Here is a 22,295-nt window from a genome sequence, read left to right as displayed (position 1 = left end):
CATGAGGGGAGGGGTGTCAGGTCTGCATGTTTCAGGGAAAACCTGTGAATAGTGCCAGAGGTGGGCAAGAAAGGAAAGACATGGCTGCCCCTTCTTCTCTGGGCTGGACAGGACATGGACCAGAGGGAAAGATGGCAATAGAGGGACAGGAAAGTGTCAAGCTCAAGGCGAGTGTGTGTGTGTGTGTGTTTATATGCATATAAATGAGAGTAAGCGTGTGAGTGTGCACGCTTCTGTGTGAAAATGTGTGTCTGTGTGTGCTTAGTTGTATGGCATGTGAGTGTCTATATCTGTCTGCCCTTTGGGCATAGGTATATGTGAGTGTCTCCATACTCTGACTAACTTGTAAACAACAGGATACATTTCTCTCTGTTCTGGAGGTCGAGAAGTCCAAGATTAAAAATATGAGTGGATTCACTGTTTGCTGAAGAGATTGCTGGTGCTGTCTGCTGTGAGTCCTTGAGTGAAAGGAAGGACATGAATCCCATTCAAGAGGACAGAGTTTCCAGGACCTAATCTCTCTTGGAAGGCCCCGCTCCTGAATGTTCTGCTGGACTAGGTTTCAGTGTGTGAACTTTGGAGGGCATGACCATTCAGGCCGCAGAAGTGTATATCTCATGTGTGTGCATGTGAGTGTGCTTATCACTATGGGAATGTTCCTCTGCCCCAAGCGTGCAGCAGCAGAAGTCATCTCTTTGCTGTGTCACCAAAGACACTGCTGCCTGTTCTCAGGATGGCTTGGCCTCTGGGAAGTGGAAGTGAAGCCTGAAGTGGGGTTTGGTTGTGGGAAGAATTGATCAGGATTTCAAGGACAGAGAAGAGTTGTGAGAAGCAGATCAGGAGACCTGTGCGGTTCAGGAGTTCCTTCTGTGGTGGTTCTAACCCCCTTCCTGATTGAACAAGCTGGGTGGACACTATCATCCTGTAGTGAGGATGCCTGGACTTGAGCAAGAAGGACATCTGAGAAGGCTACCACTCTTCCTTCCTGCCCTGGGCCGCCCTCTTACATGAGCTTAGCTTAGAAACCCAGCGGGCTCTCTACCTGTGCTTAAACACCCCACTCCAATCCCATGCAAATACATGGCCCCGTGGATACTCAAACGAGAGCGCAGAAGTTTAGGCCAAAGGTAAGGAGCACATCTGGTGACCACATTTATGTTACTCACACTGGGATGGCTGTCACACTGCTATCAGTCCATGTGGGGGGAGACAGAAGGGGCGGTAAATGCTGTGCTGGTGACTTGGCCTGTTAATAACTAGCACAGATTCAGTATTTATTTCCAGCAAGGCACTGTCTAAAGTGGTTTTCCCCTCATAACTCATGTCATCTGTGTAACAAGCCTTTAAAAAACAGGTCTTATCAGGCCCAGATTTACACAGGGGGAAGGTGGGTGGAAGAATGAGAAGATGAGGAGTGGGTAGAGAAGGAAATGATCATGTTTTAGACCTGTTTTCTCTGTTTTATTTTTGTGCCAGTAACTGGGGTTTGAACCCAGAAGCTGGGTGCTGTCCATTACCATTTTCACTCAAGGTTGGAGCTCCACCACTTGAGCCACTGCTTTGGTTCTGGCTTTTTGATTGTTTATTAGAGGTACAAGTCTCATGGACTTTTTTTTGCCTGTGCTGACTTCGAGCCTAGATCCTCAGAGCTCAGCCTCCTGAGTAGCTGGGAGGATCACAGGAGTGAGCCGCTGGTGCCTGGCCTGTTTTGAGCAGCCATGGTGCACTGCAGGGTCGATGCTTGAATTCTAAGATGCTCCAGCAATGAATGATTCCACTACTGTTCTCATCCTTCTTTCACCCCCCTCACCTCCCGCTCCTTCTTTCCAATGTATCCAACCTCTCTGCTGTGGTTACAACGTTCTGACCTTGTCAAATGGGTATCTTAACTGCATTTCTAAATAGCAGTGTGGTCCCTTTAATATGCCGCTGCAGGAGGAGCTGTCCAATCAGCACCATGGCCGGCCCTACAAGCCCCGCCCACTCAGCAGCTGCTGCAGGCTGGCTCTGCTGGGGCAGAGAGGACCATGAGCCCAGAGCTGGCAACCTGGCTAGTTCTCCACACGCTGAAGGAACCATCTTCCTCCCTCATCTACACCCATCCCTGGCCCCACAGAAGAATGAAAGATGCTGCTTAGGCCCTCACCGCCTTCTAAGCTAGAGAGAAATATTAATAGGCCCCAAATATCTTCTGGCTGGGGATTTTGCAGAGCATTAATCCACTCTGTCCTGTTGGGACCTGGGGTCAGAAGGAGAGGCTGATGAAAGGCCTGCCGGTGGGGGTGGGAAGGATTCTTGAGTGAGGCCCAGGCAGTAGAGCAGAAAAGGGGGCTCACACTTGTAATCCTGGCTACTCAGGAAGCTGAGATCCAAGGATCGCTGTTACAAGCCAACCCAGAAAGAAAGGTCTGTGACTCGTCTCCAACTCACTAACCACAACAAAGCCAGAAGTGGAGGTGTGGCTCAAGTGGTAGAGCACTAGCCTTGAATGGGGAAAGCCAAGTGAGAGCACAAGGCCCTGAATTCAAGCCCCCCACACATGCATTTTAAACAGACTGCACATGCAGCCTCTGGGGCTGGACTGCTCGGTTCTAAGCTGGGCCTCTGCTAGCTGGGTGGTTGTGAGCAGGTTTCTTAGCCTTCAGTGGCACGGACACTGACGTGAGGATGCTGGTAATAGTGCCACATTGTGAAATAATTGAAAGTCAACAGAGGTAGTGCAGTTAGAAGGGCGTCTGGCATGCAGTCAGCAAATGCTATTAGAAGGAGTTTGGTTTCCAAAAATAAAAAAAAGAAGACGTAAAGCAGCAGCAAGGTGAGGATGGGAGAAGATTGAGATGTAGCCTGGGACAGGAGGGATGGAACTGGTGGAAGTGAATGGTCAGTGTGGCAATGAACCACACTCAGGTCGTGGGACTGCTCCACCTCCAGCAGGAAGCCCACCAGGCTTTCTTCTCACTTACTACCCTTCTGATGTTTGGATTTGACTTCTTTCTTTTTAGGAGGAGAGGCAGCTGTTCTCCGTAACCTAATTTCTTCTACTTCTTGAGCATCTACTACGTGCCTACCCATTATCATACTAGGTGCTTTAATTGGAGTTCCTCATTTAAACTGTATGTAAATTTCTGGACTTGTTTTTTTCAGATGAGGACTCTGGGCTCAGAAAACTTGTCTACAGCCACAGAATGAGAAGTCGTAGAAATAGGAGTGAGACTGAGGTCCTCTAGATTAGAAAGTCCTTGTGCTCCCTACATAGTTTTAAAACTATTCTCCTGTCCCTTCCACTGGGAGATAGCATGGACAGTATTTCCTGTTGAGCATGTAGATTTCTGATCCAGGCTTGACAAGTGCTTGATCCATTTCTGCTCTGTTGGCAGCCCCAGAAAAACCAACCTCATCCCTTATTTCCCATCCCTGGGTATGAGGGATGAAAAGATACGTGGGAAAAAAAATGTTATTCTATAGTAACAAGTAAGAATAGCGAAACTAGTTGGTGAGTCTTTACTAAACGGACTAGGTATTCTTCTGACCATTTTATGTTTAGTAAGGTAACTTACTCTTTCTAAGTAGCACTCTTAGATAGGTCTTAGCTTTAGTCTATTTTTTTTTCTGTGCTGACACTGGGGCAGCTTGAACTCAAGGCTTGAGGGTGTCCCTTTCCTTTTTCACTAAAAGCTGGGGCTCCACTTCCAGCTTTTCTGCCCCAGCTGACTTTGAACCATGCTTCTCAGATCCCTCGTGAGTAGTTAGGGTTATAGGCGTAAGCTACCTGTGCTTGGCTTTAGCTTAATTTTATAGACTGGAAAGCTTTCAAGTTCTAGAATTTGCCTAAGGTCACTTCATAAGCAAAAGATAGAGCCAAGCTTTGAACCCAGGAATTCTGACTCCAGCGTTTACTCCCTAGCCTACTGTATCATGTACAGGCTCTTTAACAGCTGGATCTGTACTGTGATTTGTAAGTACAGAGCCGGGGGCATCACCAAATCCAGTTTCCCAGGCTGTGAACCTCCACACACACCTCTTCCTTGCAGTTTGCTCAGATCCATCCTGCCTCATTGACAGACGGTGCCCTACATATCGCATGGCACCTTGTTTTGCCTCTCACTGGAGTTTTTCTTCTCCACCAGGCTGCTTGATCCTTGAGAGCAGAACCTGGCTGTCAGCCATTCCGATGGCCGCAGCACCTGACAAAGCACCTGGCATATAGAAAGCACCTAGCCAAGGTGTGTGGTTGTTGAACCAAGACATCCTGCTGCAAATCCTTCTGCAGGTGGGGTGCTCTTTAATTATTCTTTTTAACAGAGAATACTAACTCTGCAGTGTACCTTGGTGAGGCTGGGGATCCCAGAGGAGGGAGCTCAGGAACTCCGGGGCCTTCGTATTGTTTGCTGTGGCTAAGTGGATTTCAGATCAGTGTGCTTTTAGGAGAACATAGATCTGCTAGGATCTCCCAGCACATACGTGCACAAGCACACACAAACACAATGGATATGAGTGCCTCGATTCCTCCTCTTGCTCCACCTTCAGTTCTGCCTTTGACACTCGGACTCTCCCAAGGTGTCACAAAGGATGATGGGTGCTAGTGGCCAAGTTATCTTTTGGGCTTGCCCCAAACAGTCAGTGCTTGTCTGGGTCATTCTTTTCCTAACACTGAGGCCCAGAAGGTAAAGCTCATGAAAGTGAACCCTCTTCCCCTCAGGAAACACTTAGTGCTTAAAACAGTTTGAAGTAGGGTAAAACAGAAGGAGATGTAGGTAAGCATGGACTCCCCTAAGTCCTTTAGTCTCTGCAGAATGAAGATTGAGGGCCTTGAACCTTTAGCCATCTTCCTTTGACCAGAAGAGATCACCTGGAAAGAAGGCTTACACTTAAGCTTTGAAGGCGCCATTGTTCTCAGACCTTCCCATCATATCATCCCTCTTGGCCTTTCCCCACTGCCATAAACCTAGAACCCATAATCTCCCTCCTCAGGCTGTATCTTAGCCCACATATGCCACCTGCTACCAAATGGGAAGAGTAAATCCATCATCTCTTTCCTCCTCTTCGTGCTGCCTTCAGTCTAATGTGAACAGGACCCTGTGCCCACCCTGGCCCACCCCCCGCCAGTATCACCCAAGGCAAACAAAACAAACAGGAAAAATTGGTGAGATCCGAGTCCTGGAGAGTGAAAAGAGGCCTTCCCCTGTGCTGCGAGGGCCTGAATCACTGGAATAGCTCGCTAGGGACTTGGAAGGGGTGAAGGGTCACCCTTTATTACTCCAAATTTGGTCCGGTTCTCCCAGGCTCCGCTTGGAACAGTGACGGTCACTTCCATTCATATCCTACTTACATCTCCAAGGGATTGTTAACTGGGGTAAAGGAGCAAGCTGGGCCCCAACTGTCATGGAGAGGGAGGGTGGGGCCCCTGTGACCCACCTTGGCAATGTCTTCTAACTAATGATCCAGTAAAAGCACCACATATATGTGCTCCATTAGCAAGGGAGTGAGAAGCTGCCACCTCAGCATTCAGGCTCTTGGGGCTGGACAGCTGTCTAGCCCTGCGTGGAGAATCTGGGGAAGCCAAGCCAAAAGACCTCAGGCCTGTGCCTGCAGAACTGAGAGTTGAGGGACAGAGTCAGGGAGTTGAGTTATGGGGAGGGGGGGAGAGTCAGGGGTGTCTCTTGTTGAGTGAGTTCAGACACAAACTGAGATAGGTGTAGTTTTAGATTCTCTCATGGCTGTAATTTCCAGAAGAGTGGTCTGAGGATCTAATTGACTTTGGTTCCTGCTCTGGATTTGGTGAGGACTGGGGTGAAGGACAGAAGCAGAAGGGAGCTATGTGGCATCTTGCTAGTGAGGGGAATGCCAAAGTCTTGGCATGGATGGTGTGGGTCTTTGGTTTAAAGCCCTTCTTGTGATGGTCAGCTGGTAGTACAGCTGGGCAGAGCCCAGCCGTGAACTCTAGGCATGTGTCAGTTGTGCTTCAGGTGATATGATGTGGTCACAGATCGCCGAGCCAATCACTGAGGATGTTTGAATCAAAGGAGGACAACTGAGAAAGGTATAATCACTTTTCCTGGGGGAGAGTTCTGACTGCATGACCCCAGCAGAGTGGTTTCTTCTTGTTTCACACTTCTAGTCTCTGTCTGTCTACAGTCTAGATATGACTCTGCTCTCATTGTGCAGACTGAGCATGGAGAGGTTAATAAGTTCCCCAACTCTCACCCTACCTGTAGTACCTGCTAGACCTCAGAGGAGGCTTCTTTGTGACAGTCCCTCTCTGTCCCTTGAGTGGAGCTCTGTGGGAGGGTGTAGGTAGGGTAGAGGTGGCTGAGAGAATGTCTTCAGGCTGAGGCTTGCTGGATGAACAGGCAGCACGTGAAATAGACAGGGACAAAGTAGAAGTCAGGCCTCGTGTGTGGCAGAGGTGCCTCCTGAATAGATGTGCCGCCCTTTTTTGCCAGAAGAAGTGGGGCATACCTGACCTCATCTAATTGTGGTATTAAGCAATTAAAATATGAATTCAAGGAAAGGAAGCAGAGGGGCACAATGCATCTTATTTCTGGAGAAACTGTTTCATCTGTTTGTAGAGCCATGTGTGAGCCTAGACTTTCACAGTCATTTCAAACTATATTTAATTGTGGAAATTCATCCATGATCAAGACTATGTTGACTTCTCAAAATTTAGCTTGGGACAGGTCCCAGACCACAGAGTGGAAGGCCACAGGTGGGTCAGCAAAGCCATTAACAATGTGGCCCTGTTGCTGACCGCTTCCATAATACGAAAGGGTGTCCCACTGCTAAAGGGGGCTGTCCCCTCACGTCCCCAAATGCCCCAGTCACCATCTTCTCTAGAGGAAACTTGAAGATTTTCATAGATGGAGACCCCCTCCCCCCAAAACATCTCTTTTTTTGGGGGGGAAGATCTTGAACTCAAGATCTTGTGTTTGCTCTGCAGGTCCCCTACCACTTGAGCCATGCCCCCATTTTGCTTTCATTATATTTTGGATATGGCCTCATGTTTTGTCAGAGCAGGCTAAATCTGGATCCTCCTTTTTATACTTCTTGCATAGTTTGGATGTCAGGTGTATACCATCTGCCCAGCTTTTATTTTATTTTATTTTTTTGGTTGAGTTCGGGTCTTATGAACACTACCACAATATTTCCAATCTCAACCTCTTGAGTAACCAGGGTTACAAATGTTAGTCACTATGCCTGGTATTTTCTAGCATCTTCAATTTTCCTAGGATAAATGTCTAGATGTGCCCATAGCCAAGTATGAGAGTCCCAAACTCTAACATTCAGCATTATAATTTTCTGTACAATAGTAAATTTGATACTAATAAATGATAACTTACTTACTTTCCACTTCTTAGATTTTCAGTGGAACTTTTTGTCTTTGTTTTTGTCCAGTTGTATTTATTATCTTGTGAATTTCTTGGTCATTTTTTGCTCTTTATTCTAAGACATTGTTTCTTAATGTCCATTTGGTAGATTTCCCTATATATAAAGCTATTAACACCTGTTTTTCCATACCTGTTAAAAGTATTTTTGTAGTTTTTGCTCCCTTTCATCTCTTTGAGGGTTTTTTTGTAATCTATACTTGGATTTTAATTTTTATGCACTCATAATTTGCCAGTGTTTTCTGCTGTTAGCTGAGCATAGAGGCACACATCTGCAATCCCAGCACTCTAGATGCTGTGACAGGATGATTTCAAGTTCCTGGCCAGCCTGGACTACATCTTATGTGTTGTACAAATTCACACACAACACACACACACACACACACACACACACACACTGCATTTAATGATCTGGAATTTATTGTACTTGTCTTTGTAAACTGCTGTGAGCTGTGTTGTAAATGAGAGTGATTACTTCATTAATTATCCTGGTAGGGTGAGAAGGCTAGTAGAGGACAAAAGTGTTGGAATCTATGACAAATGAGATAGGATTTAGAAGAAAGTGCAGAAGATATTCAGAGATGCAGCCTTGAACCAAAGCTGAGACAATCTGTGGCACTGGATGGGGTGGGAGGGGAGGTGTTAGTAAGTACAGTGGCTGAAGACATAGCACCAGGGCAGGTAGATAAAGAGGAAGACTAAACTTGAGGTCCAAATCCCCCAGTCACTAGGGGGGTGGGTGAAAGGAAGAGTGGGACCAGGAAAGATGACATCACTGAGGAAGACCAGAGAGTGGTAGGAGTCCTAAGAGAGAAGCTCACAAGCTTATGATTTGGGGATGTTGGAATTGACAGTTCTGCCTTTGGGCTCAATGACATACAGAAGACTTCCCGTCCCTGGGAAGGTGTCCTGGGAAAGAGCCAGGGACCAGCAAAGGTGGCAATGGAAGGATCATGCTAGGAGAAGCCTGGGATCATGAGACACTTAGTTTGCTACAGTGAGCTATTCTAAGTCTGGGGTACCTGAAAGACCTGGAGAAGGGTTTGTGGGAAGAGGAGAGTCTGTCTCTAGTCAGTGGGAAGACATAGAGTTAAGGAAGGTTGAGTGAAAGCCATTTACAGAGTATATTGCAATTCTCTGTGTGTATATATGTGTATGTAAGCACACATGCATGTGCATGTATCCAAATACTAGGACTTGAGCTCAAGGTCGAGGCACTGTCCCTTAACTTTTTTGTTTGAGTGTTTGAGATTGGCTGGTTAATTGGAGATAAGGGTTTCCTGCCTGGGCTGGCAGGAACCGTGATTGTCAGATCTCAGCCTCTTGGTAGCTAGGATTACAGTGCCTAGCGTAAGAACTGAGAGGTAAAAGGATTTACCCAGTGAGGCAGGAAATCAGAAGTCCAGGCAGGTTGTATACCCAGCAACCATTGTGTCTAAGTGGGCATTCCTGCCTCCCCTGGACCCCAGCATCATCACAACGCACCTGTGAACTAACCAAGGCAGCCTAGAGCAATGCTTGATGGTCTTCTCCTCTCCCCTCTCTCTGCAGGACCCTGATCTGCATACCACCTCACTGACCATGAATGGGATGGCCAACCTGAATTCAGCCAGCCGCCCCCACTATGCCTCCTCCATCCCTGTGCCCCGAGCTTCCTCCCAGACCAGGATTCATACTCCAGGAGCCTCTCCTCAGCTGCCTCCACGCCAGGCTGGCCTGGCCCTCAGTCCTCAGAGAGCAGCTTCTCCGAGGCCGGGCAAGGCTGCAGGCTCTTCCAGAAACTCCTCCCCTAAAGCCTCCAGGGGAAGAGGCTCTCCCAGAGTTGCAGGGACAGTGAAAGAACTAGCTGAGGATGGCAAAAGCCTCCCTAGCTCCCCCTGGAGCAGCCCAAAGGTCACCCCAAAAGCAACTCTGTCCAGCCAAGCTGGGTCCCGAAGAGTAGGCGAGACACCAGTTACCCAGGGAAGGAAGAAGATGACCCAGGAAGGAATTCCAATTCGCCAGACTCGAGGCCGGAGCCCATCCCCAACCAGTTCCCATGGAGAAACTTCAACACGGAGGGCATCAGAGGGTCGAAAGCCCCCTGGCTGCCCAGAAAAGGATCCAAGAGACATAAACTACAAAAGTTTTGGAGTCTCCAGGTCTTCAGAACCTGATGAAGGAGCAGCTTCAGAGTCCTCCTCTCCAGCGTGTAGCCCTGTGCACAGCAAGTGGCCCTCTTCCACCTCAGGGGTCATCACATTCTCCTCCATCCATCAGCAGAGCCAGCCCGTCACAGCCACTGTAGCCCCTTTCCAGTACAGGTGAGCTAAGCTAGCAGCAGACAGGAATGGAAGGGGAGGAGGGCGGGACCAAGGGACAAGGCCACAGAGGAAAGGGGCTTAGAATGATAAGTGGCAGATGGAGACCACAGAGTTACAGGGTGTAGAGAAAAAACAATTTAGGCAAGGAGAGGGGAGTGCTAGCAAGTTGCTGGCATGGCTAGCTGAGATAGAATTGGGGGACACAAGTACAAGCTCTGGTCTTCTTCAACGTGGAGGACTCTAGAACAAATAGGGACCGATAGGAGGGTACCCTTAGCATCCTTGGATGTGAGACTCCCAGGGGACTACCACTGGGTAAATTTCCACATGCTCAGGATGAATAGAGGCCCATCATACTGTGTTGTGGAGATTTGATTCATTTTCCCCAGACTTCACCCAACTTCTGTGAAAAGCATTGCGCCTTTCAACAGATCTAAAATGTTCACTTTATCACTTCAGCTGAACACATTAGCTCTTCCCTTGCTTTTGGGGAACCATCTGCTTTGGGGGAGACATATCTTTCACAAAACAAAAGGTATCACCTGAAGATTTAAACACAACTGATGATAATGTAGAACTGTGGTGCTAGGGCTTAAACTCAGGCTCTGGGTGCTGTTTCTTAGCTATTTTGCTCATTGCTGGAGCTCTACCACTTGAGCCACAGCTCTGCTTCCACTTTTTTGGTGCCATGATTTGCCTGGGCAGGAAAAAATTAGGAGATTCTCATCTCTAACCATCCAAATGACAAAAGTGGTGCTATAGCTTAAGTAGAGTTAGAATTAAGCAAAAACACTAAGGATAGCACCTAGGTTCTGTATTCAAGCCCTAGTACCAGCACCCCTCCCCCCACCTCCAACAACTCTATTAAATAATTTAGAAATGCCCAAATGCAAATAAGCTCCTTCCTGGCAAACTGACTTCCTGTGTTTTGTTTTTATTTTCTATGATAATGCTATGAGATGTTCTCATCTGTATTGAGGGAACTGAAAATGTTTGCATTGTCTCTTAGATACTAGAGGCCCCTGATTCATTAAAGCACCTGACTGTGGGAATGGAGAACCAGTAGGAACTTCAACCTTTGCTAGAAACCCACCTATGTGTGCCTGGATCTTTGAAAAATCTAGTGCAATCTTAGTTAGAGCCAGAGGTTGTTTGGAGTCCAGGGCAAGAGTAATAAATATCACTATATTCTGTTTGGGTCCTATCTAGAGTGCTAGACTCCATCTTGAACCCTAAATCTTAAAATGACATCAACACACCAAAAGACATCAACACACATTTAGAGAGAGATGGATGGGTTGGATCCTAACCAAAAAAGGTGTTACAAGAATGAATAAAAGAAGCAAAGAAGTTTGCTTTGGAAAGAGATGGCCTAGGAGGGTTCTGAGAACTGTTCCCAAATATTTGAGAGGCTGTCATGTTATAAGACGAATTGGATTTTTTTGGTTTAGCTCCAAGGATCTGATTCAGCGTCATGGTGGTTAGAACTTAGCTCGAGACAGATTTGAGTCTCTGTAGGAAGAACTTTCCAACAGAAGTACAAATCAACAGGAAGGCAGTGAGACTCCTGTTACTTGAGGAATTCCAGATGATTCCACAAAGGGAATCCTTACCCTTGGTGTTTCCTGGCTCTTCAGTCTTCCTTTCTATGTGACTGTCCTATCCATGAATGCACAGATATCGCTCTGTCTTCCTTCCCTGCTTCCCTCCCTGCCTCCCTGTCTTCCTTCCCTTCCGTTCCCTCCCTTCCCCTCCCCTCCTCTGATTTCCCACTGGAGCCTCACCTCCACTCTGGCTTTTTGCTGGTTAATTGGAGATAAGAATCTCATGGACTCATCTACCTGGACTGACTTAGAACCTTGATTCTTAGAACCCAGTTTGCTGAATAGTTAGAATTACAGGTATGAGTCTCTAATGCCTAGATGTTCCCTTTTCTAAGAGGTAAGTCACTGTAATCTCTTTTTGATGTTTTCAACTTAGATACTGGAGCTGATGAGAGAATATATTATTATTATTATTATTATTATTATTATTATTATTATTATTATTATTATCGTTTTGCTACACTGGGGATGAAACCCACATAAGCAAGTGCCCTACCACTGAGTTACATCCCCAATCTGACCTTCCTTTGAATGTCCTTTTTCCAATCAGTTAAATGTTTCCCTGATGACTCTGATTTTCTTCTCCTACCTTGATCGCCTTCATTTTGAATTCATTCTTTAGGGGAAAAAGTATCTTGGCATTAAATTGTTTAAGATTTTACATTAGCTACCCTACAAGTCTCCTGGTATATTTAGAACCTGACATTTTCCAAAGAGGTCAGAATATTTTCCTCTGAACACTTCAGTGTAACTTAAACAGAACCATATTTCCTTCATTCTACAAACATTTATTGCATGTCTGCATGTTAAACAGAAATGGAAATGTGTTGTACCATCCCAGTAGGAGTTTTTTTCCTCCACCACCCCACCTCTTGCATTTACTGCCTTTCAGGTTCTGGATTATGGTTGGAGGAGGACAGGTTATAAAAAATTGAGGATCCCCCCAAAACAATACCAACAGATGGGCTGGGGCCCTGAGCACCATGCAGGGCTGAGAGATACTGCCATGGGCATCTCTGCCAAGAGCTTGGCTGGGCCACCCTTCTAGGCTTCATAGCCAAGGCAGTGCCATCTGTTGCCTGGAATCTACTGACATTCTGTTTTCGTGGAAATCTGTCCTCTACCCTGGCCCCTTGGCTTTCTGCAAAGCCCCAGGTGAATTCAGGAGCAGGTTCCTGGACTCCCCTCCCCATCTCCATGGTGGCCTCTATATTTGACCTCTTCTCCAGAAAACAAATCTACCTCTCAATCATCTGTTGCCCTGTCTCTTCCTCCTAACCATCTCTTTTCAAGGATTTGAGTATGGTCTTCCCAGTGGGCCCCTCTCCCACCACCCACGACTTCCTCTAGATGGCCCTGTTCCCAGGGGCAGAAGCAGGTGGGATGCCTCCCAAACTGCCTGCTGCTCCTCTGGTCTCACACATGATTCCATCACAGCTTTCACTACCCTCTGTGTTCCTGTCATTGGGCCACAGCAGTTGTACCATAGCCTTGCATTCTTCATCCTAATACAAGGGGGAGCCTTTTCCCCCTTGTATTAGTTGATTCCTTTCCTCACCAGAAGAGTCTTGGGTTGGGTTCTGTTAGGAAGATGTGGTTAATGGCCTCAGGAGCAGAGTGTTATTGTCGTTTTCATCACTCTGGTTCAACTTCCATCTGACTTCCAGCAGAGGTGCTCGTATTCTTTCAGGCTGTGAAATGAGACTGTCATGGAGGTCTGGCTGTGTTTGGGGAAATGGAGACAGGTGTAGATACAAATGGGCTAGTTTAACCTCATGATATCATCTACCAGCTCTGGGCTAGACACTGGCTTTAGCTTTTCACAATGTAGTACTACTCAATGAAACATTTGACACATTGTATAGAACTCCTTTTTCCTGGAAGAATGTTCTATTACTTTCTTACCATTATGGTACATTTTCCCTTCCCTTGGCTTCCCTCTCCTTCCTTCTAGAGCTTGAATTCAGGGCCTTCTCTCTTGCTCAGCTTTTTCACTCAGTACTTCCTGGCACTCAATACTTAAGTCATGCCTACAGTCCAGCTTTTGCCCGTTAATTAGAGATAAGAGTCTCTGGATTTGTCTGCCCAGACTGGCTCCAAATTTTGATCCTCAGATCTCAGCGTCTTGAGTAGCTAAGATTATAGGCATGAGCCACCTGTGCCTGGCTGAATTTTTTATTTTTTTTGGTAGGCCATGGGGCTTGAACTCGGCCTGGACACTGTCCCTGAGCTCTTCAGCTCAAGGCTACCACCCTACCCCTTGAGCCACAGCACCACTTCTGGTTTTCTAGAGATTAATTGGAGATAAGAGTCTCACGTTCTTTAGTGCCCAGGCTGGCTTTGAACCTTGATCCTTAAGATCTCAGCCTCCTGAGTAGCTAGGATTACAGGTGTGAGCCACCACACCGGGCTGCTTGGCTGAATTTTTTACTTCAAAAATCCAAGATCATACTATTTCTTCCAAGAAACCAGCCAATTTATTTTTCTTCTATCCCCTTGATACTTACATACTTGGTCAAGGTGAGATTCTACATCACACAGTGTATCCCCAGGAGTCAGGATGAGAGCTTCTGACTTCTCAGAGTTTATTTTCATCCTGCACTGTGCATAATACTCCCTGCGAGGCCTGGATTCACATGAGAACTCAGCATTGCCTGGTGACTTAGCCACAGTTCCTCCTGCTATCTTAGGCTTTCAGTCTTGCCTGGGTCTCTTCCCTTTGTGTTGGAATTCTGACCCAGAAAGGGGAAGGGGTTTGCTCAAGTTATAAGAGCTCATGGAAATGCTGATCCCAGAGTCCCAGCCATCTGAAAAAGCAAAAATTGGAAAGAAAGACAAATCTCAGCAGCACTGGAGACTGCCTGTGTCCCCTGGTCCAGCCAGTCAAGTTCCCCTCCTGACTTCACAGCCTTCCCCTCCCCCTCCTGCCAAGCTGCCAAAGGGTCCATTTAGCTGGCGACAGCGGGTAGATGGGTGGGCGGGCCAGCTCCAAGAGCCCAGGGTAATTGCCTATAATGAGCGCTCCCACAGCCTTTGTTCTTGGGAGCGATTGTACGGTTGGGGTTGTGCTCTGAGGTCTGTGTGTACTTGGGAACTGGTGCCTGGAGACTTCACCCTTCCTTCTGGTTGTCACCACCAAGCCAGCATGGCCTCCTCCCAGAAGCCACTAGGGCCCAGGCTGAGCCTACCACTCTTCTGACCTTCTAGTGCCCTTGAGATGTGTGACATCGTGGAGACCAGAACACCCTGTGAGCACCAGGAGGAGCCAGTGACCTCAGATTCACAGGGAGCCCTCCCCTGTGTATGCAGGCATTGGTCAGAACGTATATGCATATCTGCAGAGTGAAGATCGTAGCAGGGCAGGGTCCCAGGCCTCAGTTACTGAAGGAATGAGGAGGGCCACTGGCACTAGCCATCACTGTGTCACTAGAGATTCCTTCCTGCCCAGCTCTGCACAGAAGACTGAAGTGTGCCTGTGTTACATGTTTGTCTCACCAAAAGGGGGCTAGCCATTGTCAGAGAGAGAGAGAGAGAGGAGAGAGAGAGAGAGAGGTGTACTCTTTACCTGACATATAACTGTAAGTCCTCTGTATACCACCTTTATAATAACAGTGAAGAGCTGGTGACTTACACCTTACAATCTTAGCTACTCAGGATGCTGAGATCTAAGGAACATGAGGCTCTTATCTCCAATTAATCACAGAAAACAAAAAACAAGTGGAGCTGTGGCTCCAGAGGTAGAGTGTTAGCCTTGAGCAAAAAAGCTCAGGGATGGTAAGTATACAGGCCCAGAGTTCAAGTTCCAGGACCAGCAAAACAACAACCACAACAGCAATGAAGAGTGAGTGTATTAGTCATTAGATGGGGTGGGGCCTAGCCCATAAGGCTGCATGGCACATCAGAAGAGAAGAATCCAGAAGAGGATACGTTGCTAGCTACTATAATCCTAGCTTCTCATGAGGTTCAGATCCAGGCAGGAAAAGTCTGTAAGAATCTTATTTAGTAGTAAACAACAAAAAAATCCAGGAATGGGTGTGGATCAAGTGGTAGAGCACCAGCCTTGAGCTAAAAGCCAAGTCAAAACGGGCCTTGAGTGCAAGCCCCATTACTAGGACAGAGGAAGAGGGAAGGAAGGAAGGGAGGGAGGGAGGGAGGGAGGGAGGGAGGGAAGGAAGGAAGGACGGACAAGGTTATGGAGAACTTTGAGGCCATATGTGACCACTCCTTCTTGGCTCTACAGGTTGCAGGCAGACCAGGACCCCGACCCTCTCCCCCAGGGCAGCTGGACTCTTGATGGCTACTCCAGGGCTCCCTGCAGGACTGAGGGAGGCTTCTGCATTGGTAAGTGCCTTTGGGACAGACTTCCTCCTGGATGTGCCCCTGTCTGGAACTGTCCTTATTGCTCTCTTTTGGAAGAAGTGCACTGGGTCTACAGAAGTGTATTGAGTCCATTTCTGTTTTTTTTTTTCTTCTTTTCCTCTCTCTCTCCCATCTCCTCTCTCTCTCTCTCTCTCTCTCTCTCTCTCTCTCTCTCTCTCTCTCTCTCTCTCTCCTTCCCTCCCTCTTCCTCTCCCCCTCTCCCTCTCCTTCTCCCCCTCTCCCTCTCCTTCTCCCCCTCTCCCTCTCCTCCCTATCTCTTTTTCTTTCCTCCTCTCTTTTCCCCTCTCTCTTTCTTTCCCTCCCTTCCTTTCTCTTTCTTTTTTTTATGCCAGTCCTGGGCTTGAGCTCAGGGCCTGAGCACTGTTCTTGGGCTTTTCTCAAGGCTAGCACTCTGCCACTTGAGCCACAGCACCACTTCCAGCCTTTTTCTATGTATGTGGTACTGAGGAATCGAACCCGGGTCTTCGTGCATGCTAGGCAGGCACTCTACCACTAGGTCAAACTCCTGGCCCCTCTTTCTTTCTTTTTTGAGAGAAAGTCTGCCATATAATTCGGTCTGGCCTCAAACTTGCTATGCAATTCAGGCTGGCTTCAAACTCAAGATCCTCCTGTTGAAATAATAGTCTTGTACCATCACAGCTTGGGTCCATGTTTTGGCAGTTCCCCCATCTGTGAGTTGCACTTGGAATATTCTCCGTGCTTGATTCAACCCAGGCTTGCTCCATTAAATCTAGAACTTTTCATGGTCAGGAGGGGAAAGGAGTCTCTGCTATGGGTGTTCAGCTTGTGTTACTGGGTGTGTCAGGTTAGAATACAGAAGGGATAATCTGTGAGGGCCAGGTTCATTACGAAGGGGCAGGGAGCCGGAAGGCTCTTCATTCAGCCTTTCCCCTGGTTAGCTGTCCCAGCTACATGCCTAGCCCATTATAAACTTGCTTTTAGGAGGTCCACAAGGTGCGAAGAGTTTGGCCTAATGGTAGAGTGCTTACCTAGCATGCACAAAGACCAGGGTTCGATTCCTCAGTATCACATATAGAGAAAAAAGCCAGAAGTGGTGCTGTGGTTTAAGTGGTAGAGCTCTACCCTTGAGAAAGCCCAAGGACACTGCTTAGGCCCTGAGTTGAAGCTCCAGGACTGGCAAAAAAAAAAAAAGAAGAACCCTGAGTTTTCAGAGGGTTGGTTGTGTCTTACAGTTTCATCTCAGCGCCCTGCCCCAATAGGAGATGGTGGAGCTTAGATACAGCCTCACTTTGATATCATTAGGCATAGAGGACAGGCCATTCTGTCTTCTCTGTGGCCTGCTGGGCAGGTAGCCAGGTGTCCCCACTGGCCTGTTCTCTCTGGAGAGGTCAGGAACAGTGACCTCAAAGCCACTGTGACCCTGTGAAGGATCAGCGTTACTCACTCCTCAGGAAGCAGTGACTGGGCATTAAAAAGCATTGTGCGGCTATCTCCTCGCACAATAAGTACACATGCAGGGGACCAGGACATGGCAGGGGACAAATGCACACCAAATTTCACTGGTGCTGACAAACCATCAGAATTAGAATGTGGTAACCAGGAAACTATGTGCATCTCTATTTTTACATTTGCAGTTTTGTTAACGTAATGGCTTCCTTATGTGTATGATCCACATTGTCAGCTAATGGTCTCCAGCCACCAAACCAGGCACTTGGTCCTAATTATTCTCCTGTGAGCTCCAGAGACTTTTGCTTTTCCACATCTGGTCCGAGAGGCACTAGGAATCCCCCAGGCTTGTCAGCTGGAAGACCATCTCCACCAGTTAGATGTGCATGTGTCTAACAGATCATAGGTCCAGTGCACTATGGGGCAGAAAGCCAGTGAACTCTGGAGGTGGGATTCACACAGAATAAATAATAAGCAGCACTGGCTTTTTCCAGAGTAAGGTTCATGGTGTTGTCTCTGGTTTGTTGCTTGCTAGTTGTCATGGTGATCCATCTTTTGCTGCGGGTACATTGAGCTCTTTGCCAGGTTAGATGGATGGATGGAAGGATGTGGGATTTGGGTTCTGGGTTCTTTATGCTTTACCACTTGAAATATACCTTCAGTTCAGCACTTTGCTGGTTATGTTGGAGATAGAGTGGCTTGGATTTTTCTGCCCTGCTGGCTTTGAAACCACGATCTTCCAAATCTCTGCCTCCTGCTCCTGGCTAGTCCCTACTTTTTATGGAAGGAGAATTGGGTGCCATGGAGAGTACATGCCATCTAATGATATCATTAATAGGATCCTGCATGGTTATTGGTCATGTGATTTCCATGAAGAGTTGTAAACTACAGGGTGACAGGGGCATTGCTTCAAGGTCAAAAATCGCCACTTCTGGTTTGTGACTGCATCCACCCACATGTGGCGAAGGAGTAAGTGCATGATCTATGGCAGGTAACTGTGGAGCTGGTGAATTTTATGTGAGCCTAGCATTGCTCTTTAGCTGAGGAGCAGCTATCAGTCCTTCTCTGCTCTCTTCCCACCTGGTCTTCTCTGGCCCCCAGGGTCCCTGCATAGGGACAGAGCAGATTCCAGCCTTCCAGGGGACAGGAGAAGGCAAAGATCTTTCTTACTTCTTCTGTCCAGACTCTGGAAGAATAGGTTACAAAGGAGACTTTAAAATCTTTATTACAACAGAAAGAGAATTTCCCATGGTGCCCCACCTCCATGCCGGGGTTCCCCCGCTGTCCCCCATGTTGGGGACAGCTTCCCTATGTGCCAGAGATTGTCTACAGCCAACTGTTCCTTCTGCTTCTGCCTTGGGGGAAACATGGAGACATAGGCCACAGGTGTGTGTGTCCTCACCCCCTAGCCCACCTGGCTCTTTTGGGGAAAGCCCAGTGCTAAGCCCATCTGCTGTCACTCACACCAGGCCTCCGGGCCCTCCCTACAAAGGGCGCCATCAGATCTTAATTCAGACAGCCAAGAAAGCCAGGGCTGGCACTGCCATGCACCCACATGGGTGAGGCTGTGTGCAGGAGGGGAAAGTCACCCTGAGGTTCACGTAGACACCTTAATTTTTTTTCCATTTTGTAGCATATTTGAAGAGCGCTAAGTAGATACCACCAGGAAATAAACCAGCACCTCTATTCTCTCCCTCCTCCCCACCCCACCGCACGCGTGTGTGTGTGTGTGTGTGTGTGTGTGTGTGTGTGTGTGTGTGTGTGTGTGTGTTGTTAGGTTCTGGGTCTTGATCTCAGGGTCTAGGTGCTATCTCTTAGCTTTTTTTTTTCCAGTCATGGGGCTTGAACTCAGGGCCTAAGGGAGGGCCTGGGGTTTGGCCTCATGGTAGAAGGCATGCCTAGCATGCATGAAGACCCAGGTTCAATTCCTCGGTACCACATAATAGAAAAAAGCCAAAAGTGGTGCTGAGGCTCAAGTGGTAGAGCTCTAGCTTTGAGAAAGTCCAAGGACAGTGCTCAGGCCCTGAGCTCAAGCCCAGGACTGGCAAAAAGAAAAAAGAAAAAAAGAAAAAGAAAAAAGAAAATCTATACATTTAACTGGGTGCTGGTGGCTCATGCCTGTTACCCTAGCTACAGAAGGCTGAGATCTGAGGATTGTAATTTGAAGTAGCCAAGGTGGGAAAGTCTGTGAGACTCTTTATTTCTTCTTTTTTTTTTTTTTGCCAGTCCTGGGCTTGAGCTCAGGGCCTGAGCACTGTCCTTGGACTTTCTCAAGGCTAGAGCTCTACCACTTGAGCCTTAGCACCACTTCCGGCTTTTTCTATATATGTGGTACCAAGGAATCAAACCCGGGTCTTCGTGCATGCTAGGCAAGCACTTTAACCACTAGGCCAAACTCCCGGCGAGACTCTTTATTTCTAACCACCAAAAAGCTAGAAGTAGAGTTGTGGCTCAAGTGGTAGTGTGCTAGCATTGAGCAAAAAATCCCTCAGAGGGCTGGGAGTTTGGCCTAGTGGTAGAGTGCTTGCCTAGCATGCACGACCACTGAGTTTGATTTCTTGGTACCACATACATAGAAAAAAGCCGGAAGTGGTACCGAGGCTCAAGTGGTAGAGCTCTAGTCTTAAGAAAGTCCAAGTACAGTGCTTAGACCCTGAGCTCAAGCCCAGGACTGGCAAAAAGCAACAACAACAACAACAACAACAACAACAAAAACCCTCAGAGATATTGCCCAAGCCCTGAGTTCAAGCCTCAGGACCAGCACACACACACACACACACACACACACACACACACACACACACACACACACACACACACACACACACACACACACACACACCTCTGCATGTTGGGGCTGGGAGTTTGGCCTAGTGTTGGAGTGCTTACCTAGCTTGCACAAAGACCTGGGTTTGATTCCTTGCTACCATATACTTAGAAAAAGTAGGCAGTGGTGCTGTGGCTCACATGTAGAGGCATAGCCTTGAGAAAGGCCAAGGTCAGTGCTTAGGCCCTGAGTTCAAGCCCCAGGACTGGCAAAAAGAAAAGAAAAGAAAAGAAAACCTGCATGTTTGCAGACAGAGAGCTAGCGGGCTATGCTAGAAGAATGGGGCCCAGCTTGCCTGAAGGTCATCTTCTTTTCCTCTTTCCCTGCTGCCTTCCCCTCTGCTGCCAGGACTTACCATAATAACTGCACACTGTCCAAGCCCTACTTGTTTTCCCTAAGTCTCTGCCAAGTGGCAGGGAATGAAACGAGGTCAAGGAGCATAGTCCCTCCCCGCATTTCACTCTACCCTGGCAGATTCCAAGATGTCACCAGCATCTCTGTCATTCTAGACCTATGTCATTTCATGCTGAATTCACACTGCTGCCTTCCCTGTCCTCTGGGGATTCTCCAGCCAAGATGAGGCTGATGGCCCAGCCACCCGTGGAGAGAGGACGTGCAAACAATTGACTGGAAGATACAACAAGTTCAGGATGGAGGATATTAGCATGTTCTCAGAGTGCTGGCACAGGGTGGTGCCAGTCTGGGGCCTGAGGAGGCTTCAGAGCATGGGCCTCTTTTTTTTTTTTTGGATAATCCCAGCTGCCATCTGGGACAAAGTAGGGATTCAGGCATCGGGATGAGGAGTCATAATGATGCTTGTGGCAGCCACGAACACTCATTGTGGCTTTCTATGATCCACACATTATCCAAAAAAAGCACATTTAATCCTTCAAACACCTCTATGAGGGTTGGAATCTAACTCCCTCACTAGTTGTATAGTGTTGGACTAATTATTTAATCTCTCTGTGCCTATTTCCTTGGTTGTAATTGGCTATAATAAGAATATTTTCCTCCAAGGGTTTTGTGGACAGTAAATGCCCTACTGTAGTTGAAACACTTAAAAAAGAGCCTGGGACATAAGCAGTACTTAAGACGCGAACAGTATTGTTTGTTGTGTGTGTGTGCGCGTGTGCGTGCACAGGCATGAGTGCACACTTTCTTACATACTTTACAGATGGAAAAACTGTGGCACAGAGTGGTTAAGTGACTTGCCAACGTGGTCTAGCCAGGATCTGAATCCAGGCAGCTGCCATTTTCTGAGGTCATGCCCTCAGCCATATGTGCCATGACTTCACTGGTGGGGAGTGGGGGGAGATAGCACAAGCTGGGGGAGATAGTCCTGGGAGGAAGTGGGATAGCATAACAGCCTGGCTCTGGGAGGGGCTGGGAAGGGAGAGGCCAGAGAAGTGAGGTCATCTGAGGTACCCTGCTGGAGGGATTTGAAATAGAAATGAGGGATCTGGATTCTGTTGCTGGGGTGGGAGTCTAGGAGGAGAGAATGAGTGACTTCTCTTCATGACAGCATTTGATTAGGACTGTGATATGTCTCCAGGCAGTAAATTAGAGCGGGAAGGATACATTTTTGGTAGCATATAAAGAACAGCAGCGGTTGAGACTGGGTGCTCGTGTACCCACCAGTAGCAGCTACTCAGGTGGCTGAGATATGAGAACCATTGTTTGAAGCTAGCCTAGGCAGGAAAATCCATGAGCTACTTATCTCCAGTTAACCACCAAAAAGCCCTAAATGGAGCTGTGGCTTATGTGGTACAGGAGTAGTCTTGAGCAAAAAACCTCAGAGACAGTGCCTAGGCCCTGAGTTCAAGCCTCAGGATTGGCACAAAACAAAACAAAACACCTGCTTTCCTGTGTGTCCCTGGGTGGTAGGAGTTAGAGTATCAGAGAAAGATGAAGATGCTTGAAAGCCAGAGCCCAGGAAGGGCCAGTGAGTGCTGGGTCTCAGCCCTTGGTCCACAAGCCAAGAGTAGGGGTGGATGGAGAAAGTCTTCTCCCTCTCTTCCTCTGCTCCCTCTCCCCTAGTCCTGAGGCTTGAACTCAAAGCCTGGATACTAGCCCTTAGCTTTTTCAAACCATTATCTTCAAATCTTAGCCTCCTGAATAGCTAGGATTACAGGTATGAGCCATTGAGGTCTGGCCGGCTTCTTCCTATTCTTAAGAGACCATTTCCCCTTTATGGGAGGCTGGAGAAGGAAATGAGGGTGTTCTGCATGTGAGTGATAGGGATGAGATAGCACAGAGAGCTTCTGAGCAAAGAGCTCGGGTCCTAATAGACGTGGAGGCAGGGCAGGCCCAGGTCTGTGGGTCCCCCAGCCCACTGCAGGGTATGGGAGGTGACCTGTGAGCTCACCACATCCTTCCTGCTGCAGAACACCAG

General features: G+C 47.7%; 1 protein-coding gene across 1 annotated transcript in view; it reads left to right on the top strand.

Annotated features, from left to right (window-relative positions):
• The window catches only part of Nav1 (neuron navigator 1), a 237,966-nt gene that overhangs the window by 54,328 nt on the left and 161,343 nt on the right, over window positions 1-22,295 (top strand). Inside the window, exons 2-3 of the mRNA XM_090341438.1 lie at window positions 8,934-9,685; window positions 15,530-15,630. Of these exons, the coding sequence (XP_090197564.1) occupies window positions 8,964-9,685; window positions 15,530-15,630 (823 nt within the window). The 5' untranslated portion in view covers window positions 8,934-8,963. The remainder of the gene's footprint in view (window positions 1-8,933; window positions 9,686-15,529; window positions 15,631-22,295) is intronic.

This window comes from Megascapheus bottae, chromosome 10 (assembly GCF_031878675.1).
Source record: "Megascapheus bottae isolate mThoBot1 chromosome 10, mThoBot2.hap1, whole genome shotgun sequence".
Lineage (NCBI taxonomy): Eukaryota > Metazoa > Chordata > Mammalia > Rodentia > Geomyidae > Megascapheus > Megascapheus bottae.
The sequence above is the reverse complement of the archived record's forward strand: the minus strand, read 5'-3'. Positions and strand labels throughout refer to the sequence as shown.